The 10,816-nt window shown below is 47.6% G+C and overlaps 1 protein-coding gene across 1 annotated transcript; it reads right to left on the reverse strand.

Annotated features, from left to right (window-relative positions):
* Nucleotides 1-5,137: 5,137 nt before the first annotated feature.
* Nucleotides 5,138-10,113, reverse strand: LOC119303155 (transcriptional adapter ADA2-like). The gene is made up of 12 exons (XM_037580248.1): nucleotides 9,815-10,113; nucleotides 9,471-9,708; nucleotides 8,829-8,894; nucleotides 8,637-8,762; nucleotides 8,483-8,558; nucleotides 7,802-7,868; nucleotides 7,652-7,710; nucleotides 7,487-7,552; nucleotides 6,873-7,095; nucleotides 6,291-6,501; nucleotides 5,823-6,137; nucleotides 5,138-5,730 (listed from the first exon to the last, which is right to left on the reverse strand). The coding sequence occupies exons 1-12, from the start codon at nucleotides 9,865-9,867 to the stop codon at nucleotides 5,524-5,526; spliced, it is 1,707 nt and encodes a 568-aa protein (XP_037436145.1). The 5' UTR covers nucleotides 9,868-10,113; the 3' UTR covers nucleotides 5,138-5,523.
* Between the last annotated feature and the right edge of the window lie 703 nt (nucleotides 10,114-10,816).

The following is a 10,816-nucleotide window of genomic DNA, read 5'->3' on the forward strand; positions in this document are numbered from 1 at the left end:
GCGACCGCGGGAGCTGGCGGCGCTGCTCTCGGCCGGGAGGGCCCGCAGCGGGCCTCGCGGGCCTCGGGTGGAGGGAGGCGCCGGCTGCCAGGTGGCGGCTCCTCAGTGGCTGCGGGCGGCGGCGGCGGTTGTCCGGACCGAGACGGACATTGTCCGGTGGCGGCGGGGCAATTTTTAGGGTTAGAGACGAGGGGATCCGAGATTTGGAATGAGGGGTCTATATATAGGCATGGAGGGAGCTAGGAGAGTCCAAATGAGGTGCGGTTTTCGGCCACGCGATCGTGATCGAACGCTCTAGATGATGGAGAGGGTTTTGGTGGGTTTTGGGCCAACTTGGAGGGGTGTTGGGCTGCAACACACACGAGGCCTTTTCGGTCCCTCGGTTAACCGTTGGAGTATCAAACGAAGTCCAAATGGTATGAAACTTGACAGGCGGTCTACCGGTAGTAAACCAAGGCCGCTTGGCAAGTCTCGGTCCAATCCGGAAATGTTTAATCCCCACACACGAACGAAATATAGAAATGACCACCGGAGGAGAACGAAGCGCCGGAATGCAAAACGGACAACGGGGAAAATGCTCGAATGCAAGAGATGAACACGTATGCAAATGTGATGCACATGATGACATGATATGAGATGCATGTCAACGACAACAACACACGGAGGCAAAAACCCGAACCCGAGAAAATAAAATAACTTAAGGCCGGAAACAACAAGAGTTGGAATATATATTGGGAAAATTATATCCGGGGTGTTACAATATTGTTATAGTAGCTTGTTAGGATATTACGATTCATATTGTAGCTACTTGTACTCAAAGTTTTGATCTAACTAAGTACCATGTTTGAAATGTGAGCACTGTTGGGGAACGTAGCAATAATTCAAAATTTTCCTACGTGTCACCAATATCAATCTAGGAGATACTAGCAACGAGAGAGAGGGAGTGCATCTTCATACCCTTGAAGATCGCTAAGCGGAAGCGTTACAAGAACGCGGTTGGTGGAGTCGTACACGCAGCGATTCAGATCGCGGTCGATTCTGATCTAAGCACCGAACAACGGTGCCTCCGCGTTCAACACACATACAGCCCGGGGGCGTCTCCTCCTTCTTGATCCAGCAAGGGGAGAGGAGAAGTTGAGGGAGAACTCCGGCAGCACGACAGCATGGTGGTGGAGTTTGTGGTATTCCTGCAGGGCTTCGCCAAGCTCTACGGAGGAGAAGGAAGAGTTGGAGGAGGGAGGGGCTGCGCCAGGGGGAGGGTCTAGTTCTTCTGGCAGCCCTCCCACCCCCACTATTTATAGGAGAAGGGGAGAGGGGGCCGGACCCTTCAGATCCCATCTAGGGGAGGGGCGGCGGCCAAGGAGGGAACCCTAGATGGGTTTTGGGCGCCCCCACCCCTAGGAGACTTGCCCCCCAAGCCAGGAGGGGAGGCTGCCCTAGGGGAGGCACCCCCACCTCTCCTGGTTACGTGAGATGGGGTGGGAGGGGCACACAGCCCCTTAGTGGGCTGGTGTGCCCCATCCCCTTGGCCCATAAGGCCCCCCAACACTTGTCGGAGCCTTCGAAACCCCTTTCGGACACGCTGGTCGTCCCCAGGTACCCCTGGAACAATTCTGGACTCCAATACCCTTCGTCCAATATATCGATCTTCACCTTCGGACCATTCCGGAACTCCTCGTCACGTCTGGGATCTCATCCGGGACTCCGAACAACCTTCGGTAACCACATACTATTTTCCATAACAACTCTAGTGTCACCGAACCAGTGTGTAGACCCTACCGGTTCGGGAACCATGCAGACATGACCGAGACATCTCTCCGGCCAATAACCAATAGCGGGATCTAGATACCCATATTGGCTCCCACATGTTCCACGATGATCTCATCGGATGAACCACGATGTCGGGGATTCAATCAATCTCGTATATAATTCCCTTTGTCTATCGGTATGTTATTTGCCCGAGATTCGATCGTCAGTATCCCCATACCTCGTTCAATCTCATTACCGGCAAGTCCCTTTACTCGTTCCGTAACGCATGATCCTGTGACCAACTCCTTAGTCACATTGAGCTCATTATGATGATGCATTACCGAGTGGGCCCAGAGATACCTCTCCGTCATACGGAGTGACAAATCCCAGTCCAACCCAACAGACACTTTCGGAGATACCTGTAGTGCACCATTATAGCCACCCAGTTACGTTGTGACGTTTGGTACACCCAAAGCATTCCTACGGTATCCGGGAGTTGCACAATCTCATGGTCTAAGGAAATGATACTTGACATTAGAAAAGCTTTAGCAAACGAACTTCACGATCTTGTGCTACGCTTAAGATCCTTAGTCACATTAGGAGAATGATGTGATCCCATTATCAATGACATCCAATGTCCATGGTCAGGAAATCATAACCATCTATTGATCAACGAGCTAGTCAACTAGAGGCTTACTAGGGACATGTTTTGGTCTATGTATTCATACATGTATTACGGTTTCTAGTTAATACAATTATAGCATGAACAATAGACAATTATCATGAACAAGGAAATACAATAATAACCATTTTATTATTGCCTCTAGGACATATTTCTAACAAGCACATGTTATTTTAGGAGAACGTGTGCAAGTCAATACACCAATGCACATAGCTACATACCGTGAGATGTCTCCCACCCGTTCGCTCATGACCGCAAGGGCATCGTTAGGTTTTCTCTGCCTCATCTTTTATGGCCTTAGGGTCATTGGAGGCGCGATTGACCTAGGCCTTTGCTCGCGGGAGAGCTACATTTTTAGATGTATTTTAAAGTTTTATTAGAGTTTGTGTCCTTCTTAGAGAGACGAGACAATGTCGGCTTTCTAAAGATGGAATAAGGTCCTCCTTGCCTAGCCTCCATTTTGATGGTCCTTCTTCTAACGTCGTCGGAGGATGTGTGGAGGGTTTTTTTGGCAGATCTCGCGGGATTCGGTCAGCATTGTTCTTCGGTGGATCCGCATGGACCTGGTCTTTGTTCCTCTGTGGTTGCATGTCTACATGATGGATCTTTTCGATCTACGCTTCTCTTTATCGATGGCGGTTATTGTTTTGGTGCGCTGGTCATGTGGGGCCTTAGCACAACAACTTCCCAAGTGTCTACTACAACAAGGTTTGTCCGGCTCCAATGAGGGAGGGGTGATGATGATGGCGCGCCTTTGGCTCACTCTAGTGCTTGTAGTCATCGTTAGTTGGTTTATGGACCTAGATGTAATTTTACTTCCGATGTTCTTTCTAGTAGTTTGACAGATGATGAAAACATTGGAAGTTTTTTTCTCAAAAAAAAAAGAAAGAAAAGAAGAACATGTGCACACTCAAAAAACAAAATGTGAGCCCATGCTAGATTTTTTTTTAGAAACACCTGCAGCTTTATTCATACTCATAACAATTTCAGGTACACTGGTTTGGAACTAAGATCCAAGAAAATACAAAGCAAATCCTATGACTAAGAATTACAATAAAATCTCTTGAAATCACCTTCTTTGCAGTATCAATCTCTGCTCGAAGAAATACTCCAAAGACTTTGGTAAAGAAGTTGCAATTGGACTAGAGCAACGGTGTTGTCACTCTTTTACCCGCACGAACATTACCAATAATGGTTTTTGAAAGCGACTTGAGTCGTCCATCCAAAACGATGGGAAGCCTTAATCAATGAATGTACTTGGGCCGGGGATGATCCCCTAGAAATGCAGGTCATCGAATCACTATATCTTCATCATGGTGTCGATGCAAGATTTCACCTTCACAAAGAATCAGACCAACAAAAAATCTTGACACAACAATATAAACTCATCAAATCCAAATAACGGATCTGCGAGGACAGAAAACTCAAACATCATGGCACCGTCAAAAGGACGAGAGAAAATTTATTCCTCGCAAAACTGTAATGATCACTAGAAGAACGTAAAGATCTTGAAGATCCAAGGTCCCCCAACCTCTTAGGGTCAAGATGGCAGCATCAGGTCGTCGAGCCTCTTCCACCCAAGAACACGAACCGCCGGCACATCGCCGCCGCCGCAGGTGGAAGAGGCCGCACTGCCGAAACCCGCGCTGTCGTTCGGCCTTCTCCGCAAGGAATGCGTCCCAGGCGGGACCTCAATGTTCATGCCTTTTGGCGGCAGCGGGGACGGGATCCTCGGCGTAGACCCGAGCGGCGACGTCCTGGCCTACGACGCCCGCCTGAACAACGTCAGGATCATGCCCAGGCTGCAGGGGAGCATGGCCGACCCCGTCGCCTTCAACGTCGGCGACGCCCTATACCTCCTGGGAGAGGCGCCCCAGCAAGTCTGGTCGGACCAACCAACCCTGCTTCCAAGTTCTCAAGCACGGCGACCCTCCGGAAGACGTCTACGTGTTTCCCAGGTGGCACTGGCGCTCCCTCCGGCCCCGTCCTTACGTGAACACCGCCGGGTACGAGCCCTCGGGCGCCGCCACGATCACCGCCTCCGCGCTGGTCGGCGACGACATCTGGGTGTCGGCCGACGGCATCGGCACCTACGCCTTCGACACCGCCAAGCGCAGGTGGAGCAAGGCCGGCGGGTGGGAGCTCCCGTTCTGCGGCGGCGCCGAGTACTCCCCCGAGCTCGGCCTCTGGTTCGGCCTCTCGTCTCGACACAAGAAGAAGCTCTTCTGCGCCGCGGACCTCTCGGCGGCGGCGGGTGCTTCCGGTGCGCCCGAGCTGCGCCGTGTCTGGAGGAAGGAGCTCGCCGCCAACCCTGGGGACTGGGAGCTGCTGGACTCGCTCCTCGTGCATGTCGGCCATGGAAGGTTCTGCGTCGCCAGGTTCTACCACGTCTATGCAGATGAAGAGTGCCCTATTGCAACGGAGAAATTCGCAGTCTTCACCGGCGTGGAGGTGGAGCGCTGCAAGGCTGGTGGGGGGATCAAGATGGTCAGGCACAAATCCATACGCTACGAAATTGATGCCTATATCCACTGGGTGTTTTAGGGGCGAGAGCTTTTGATGCAAGGATTGTTCAAGTTGCACTGGTTTTTGCACGTTGCTTTTGCTCAAACCAATCAGGTGCACATACACATATAACAAATCAACAGTCGCAAAGGCGGGACAAAACCTCGACGAACTCAAATCCCTGCAATGGTACACTTAAAATGAATGGTTGCACATGAATCCGCAATATCATAAATAAAATGGACAAATGTTTACATACATGGTACATCATCTCAGTCCCCTAAACCTACAACAAAGGCACTATCACATCATCATCACAGTACACTTTCAGCAACAATGGCGTCTAACTCCTCTTTAAAATCGAACAGCAATGGCAACAACTCACGCTACACATTCCCACTGCCGGGTAATTTCACAATTTGGCTCGAATGCCTTATTGCACTTCACTTCTCCAGAAATCTGACACAAATCTCAATGTAACACTGCTACAGCCAAGTCATGCGTTCTCACCTGGGCCTCCGTCGTGCTGAGAAACCAAGATTTGGTTTTGGGCCAAGCCTAGAGCAGGCAGAGCCCAAATTGCATAGCTAAACCATCGGAGCCTCCTCGTTGTTGCCCAGCTTTTTTGTCACCATATCATAAACTGTATCGACTTTGGCAGGATCGACTTTAAACAATACATGGGCATCTTCCTTCTTGACGACATTGCCCTTGAACATCTCCTGCATCAGCACCTCCTGCATTCTCAGATAATGACTAGGTAGCAATCTGTTCTGACAGCACAGAAGTTTTTCCTGAAATAGACAAGACGGGTTGTTTCGTTATTGTAGCAAGAACCAAAAGTACAAACAAGGCGGCATCAAGAATAAATAAGCAATGTCCTTACACTGGCGCTTAATAGCTCTGCCCCAGGAAGACCAACAATGTCCCAATCATCCCATTGCTTAGCGCTTGTAGGTCCTGTGGTTTTTGGAGAATCCCTGCCACCAGCATCCAAAATGCCACTGCCTTTCTTAAGATCCAAACTCCCATCAGTCTCAAGTTTCACAGGACGATTTGTTTTGTGTCCTGATTTACTATTTGAAATAAGCTGGCCACTTTCCTTGGCTTTCAGAGCATTCGCCTCATACTCCTTTCTCCTCTTTTGCTCTATGTGTATCTTGGCTTCAGCCAGCGTACGGCATCCAGCTGAACGACATTCCTGGCATTAAGAAAATAAAATGATGTAATGAATTGTACTTTCCAGATAAAATAAATGGTGGGACTGCAAAATGTGAAGTTAAGGGTTTGAATTTAAGAAAAAGAATACAAACATAAAAGTATGGCCATGTGAACTTTGGGGAAAGTAAAACACCTGAAGCTCTTGAATCCTCCTCCGGATTTTTCGCTCTTCAATAACACTCCTAACAAGGGCTTCATGTTCCTCCTTGGAAAGGAAACGCATGAAAACCTTGTACCGATGGTAAACTTCCTTGTCTTCATTAGTTAGATCCTTCTCCAAAGGATTAGGATATAGTAAATTTCTTTCCAATATGAACTCTTTTCTCCTTTTTCTTTCATCAAGCCTATGAAAGAAGATACTTAACTGGATGAGAAGCATAGAGAAGGTTCTCTCACATCTAATACTCTTTGTGTCATTAAAGATTAGACATGGTCTGTTGGGGTTATGAATGAAGACATACAAGCAGAACTATTTGTGCAAATCAACTACTCCCTCCGTAAAGAAATATAAGAGCGTTTAGATCACTAATAGCTAGCAACTAAAGCAATAGGAAGTATGGAGCCCTTTTCATCTGATGAATATTACTTAGTAGGAGCAAATAATAAGGTGCTGCCATGATCTTCTCAAAATTAGAGGCATAAATTCAATGTAAGTTACTGCAATAAAAATAATATTTACTACAAACATAATATTTCATCATTGCTGTTAACAAACCTTGACAAGTAAATACGCAACACACGTAGCTTCAGTTCACGATCAGTTTCTGAATCAGTTTCTTTAAATTCCATCTCTGCGAGGGCTTGTTCAGCATCATTATCATACTCTGGGTCAAACTCGTGTCTCTTTGCATTGTACCCACTCAATTCAGTTAAAGAAGGCCCCTCATCTGCAGAATATCTGGGTTTTTTCACGCCAATACTTCTATCCATATGACCATCTGGCACACGCAAATTGAACAGAACAAATTTCAATATATGATAATGCAGGAATCTGAAGAAATATAGTTGATTATCACAAATAGAAAGCAACTGCTTCCAAATCTATCTTTGGTAATATTTTGCAGACGGTATATTAAAATATAAGACCTTCAAGCATAAAAAAAATGTCTTTGTAATTGTGAAGCATGTCTCAAAGGGTGATATCTTGGGAAACCATAATAAGGAGTTTTATTTTGATTTAATCTGGCACCTGTCAGTGGTAATTGAACAATAAATGGACATTATTACTGATGGGAAGGCAATGCTTGACAATGAACGAATAACTGAAAATAGAAAATAGCCCAAATGCATCCATCTGGTCACCCATCAATGGTTTATATATGATCATACCTTCGACTTTAGATAGATTGGCACTATCTTTAAAATGCCCAACAGTTGAAGCTTTCTTATTTGCACCTGAAGCAGATTCAACGGATTAGCATAATCTGAATCATATTCTAATGACGTAGACAAAGAAAATACTTAGGATTGGGTCTGTCAAATTCCAAAACATACCACCAGGTATGTGCGAAGGTGATCGACTGGCTGGACCTTCTCCAAGTGCATCTTCCATCCTATGCAAGGCATGAAGATAATGGTCAGTAAGTAGCCTATTGCGAGGTTCAGATACATGGTTATAAATATTCTAGAGCAAGAACAGCATACTTGATCCTGGAGGGAGAAAACGGTGACTCTGCCTTAGGTGTCAAATCCCCTGATAACAGTGGAATTCCTACATAAGAAAAGAAAGGAAACATGAGATCAAGACAATTAAATAAGTGAGATATCATATCTTAAGTCTTTACTGCCATTCTTCTTCATGTGATGGAGGCAACTACTCAGCATGCACTTTTTAGCACCCTCGCATTCAGAGCCATTACCAACAGAACAATGTCCTGCAGAACCTTTCTGTTATTTCATTATATTAGCTCATGCACTTGTGCAGATTCTTGTGTTCATGTCTGTGGTTCTGTGCATATGGACAAATTTTAGATATTAATAGTTAAGATATCAGAAGGGCAGAAACAACGCTACTGAATGTACTGTTATATCATCCTTTTAGAACAGATCTGTGCAACCAAAAACCAACTAAGTTCTCATCACCTATGAGAAATTAATATTTAATAACATATGTCAGCCTTCAAAATCCAAACCCAGCTTGTGTCGCCAATTAGACCAAATATTCAAGAAAAACTACAACATTTGGTTCCAGACATATGTCAGCCTTCAAAATCCAAACCCAGCTTGTGTCGCCAATTAGACCAAATATTCAAGAAAAACTACAACATTTGGTTCCAGCCTAAATAGATTTTCTTTGTCACCTTAAAAGATGTGACCATGACTTACCTTTTTTACTCTCACCCTGTACTTTAGCCATGGCAAGAAGTTCCTTCCTATTCTTGCCATTAACATGAGACATGTCCTACAATGATGAGGTAGCATTGAATTAAGTATCAGTTGTTTTCAACTCCACAAATTAACAGGTAGACAAAATGATTACCGGAAGGGGATAACAAGGTGAGTTCATATATGCAGTAGTATAATGCTCGATGCACTGTGCCTTGCTCTTAGTACCAACATGCTCCGCAACTTCAGCCCAGTTTCCCAGACCATACATTTCAATTCCCTACAATTATAAGAGTCAGAACCCACCATCCAGAAAGTGAACAGAACAGATGGATGCAGAAAATACCTCTAGAAGAAGGATTTCCTCATCCGCATTCCAATCTGGACAAATGAGTGGAAAAGATAGGTTGTCCTGTTGCAAAATTTCGGTTAAGTTACAGGATGCAACAAACACGGCAAGCATGACAATACAAAATACTTGAAGTGCTAAGGTGGAAAGTGGTTTCTTTTTTCCTCTTCCCTTTTCTTTATGAGAACTCTCCTCAAGATGACCTGGGTGTGCATGTATTAAGCGTCATATAGCCAGTTGCAATCAAGATGGTTGAGTAGAGAACCATGTAGAGCCAAACATATGATCTGAGTTCACACATCAGCTGATGACTTACACTTGTAAGTGTATTCAAGTTAAGAAGGGTGAAGCCTGAATGTGATGGGAATATACTAAGACAGTGGTCGTGTGGGTTGATTCAGCGTGGAGTGACACATTTCATCTTTTGGGTTTCCCGCCTTTTTGACCAAGTAACAATCAGTTCAGACTTACTATTCGAAGTGACATGTGTGATGCTAACCATGCTATACTAGCGCAGGTACTAACAGCCTGTTAAGTTCACTGCAGTTCAGATGTGGTAACTCCGCTGTTCTATAATACTGGTAGTCAGCTAAGCATGCATTTGTAAGCTAGAACGCTAAGTGAGCATAGTGCACTGACCATGACCCTGTAGGGGTGGTTGCTCCGGTGTGGAGTGACCTCGGCTCCGACGGAGAAGCACTCGACGCAGAGGTCAAAGTCAGGGCACTTGGAGCACTTGAACCGGATCTTCCCGGACAGGTCCTTGTTGCAGTAATTGCAGTGGTACAGCGCCTTCTTCCCATCGCCGGCTCCCCCGCACGCGGCGGATAGCGAGTCCGACGCATCCCCGGTCGAGGCAACCCTCCTCCGCTTGGACCTGCAAAGAACGGACAACGCATTACACCATTCGCTCGCAGCGAGGCTCGCTCGCAGGCAAGCAAGAGCGAAATGCGAAGCGGCGGGGAGAGGGGGGGTAGCGGTACCTGTGGTTGGTGTCGTCGTCGCCGGAATTGGGCACCCCGCGGGACCGGCCCATCGCGGACCAAACCCTAGCGCAAACCCCTCGAAACCCTAACCCTAGCTCGAGCGGGGATCCGCTACCACGCCGCGGCCGGCCGCATCGAGCTGAGCAGAGCTGGGTGGGGGATTGATCCGGGCGGGGGCGCGGACTAGGAGGACCGGGGGCGCCGGGGGATCTGCGGCGCGGCGGGGGTCGGGATTTGGCTGGGGCGGGGAGTCGGGGGGAAGACGACCACCATGGGCGACCGCGACGCAGCTACAGATCAGAGCCAGTAGTAGAGTCGGACTAGTATACTGCCGGCGCGAGAGCTGGGCCGTCCATCTGAGGCATCCGACGGCCGACGTCCTTCCGCGGACAAATCATGGGGATATCTCTTGCAGCCGCTCTGAAGCTTCGGGCTAGAGCTTTTTTTTCGGAGACAAACTTCGGGCTTCGGGCTAGAGCTGATCTGATGACGAAGAGTTTTCGGTGCAGAACTTGTTATTAGAGAATTCTTTTTTAAATAAAAACTTGTTATTAGAGCGGGCGCCCCAAATCCGCTTGGCGGTCGACCCGATTAGTGACTGGTCACAAAAAAGCGACTCAGACGGGCTCCTTAAACGGGACTCAGACGCCCAGACTAACCGGCACCTCTCGTATCCAGCCCAAATATGAGGCGGTCGGGCGCGTCCGTCACGTCGGACCGGACAACCCAACTCCACCACAAATTGCAACAAAAATCCATCAAAACATTCCCCCTCCTCCCGCGTCCTTCCAACCTTCCGCGCGTCCGAATCCTCACCGTCCGCCACACTTGCTCCCCATCCTTATCACCGCCCTAGATGTCGTCCAGCATGTCCCCCAACTGCTGCGACAGAGGTTGCGTCCACCTTGTCTGTCGGCGTCCCATCCTCGGGTTCGTCATGCAAGCTGGAAAACATGGCCCAGAGGAACCAGAGCCGGTGACAGCGAAAGAGGGAAGCGG

This window comes from Triticum dicoccoides, chromosome 5A, assembly GCF_002162155.2.
Source record: "Triticum dicoccoides isolate Atlit2015 ecotype Zavitan chromosome 5A, WEW_v2.0, whole genome shotgun sequence".
In the NCBI taxonomy this organism is placed as follows: domain Eukaryota; kingdom Viridiplantae; phylum Streptophyta; class Magnoliopsida; order Poales; family Poaceae; genus Triticum; species Triticum dicoccoides.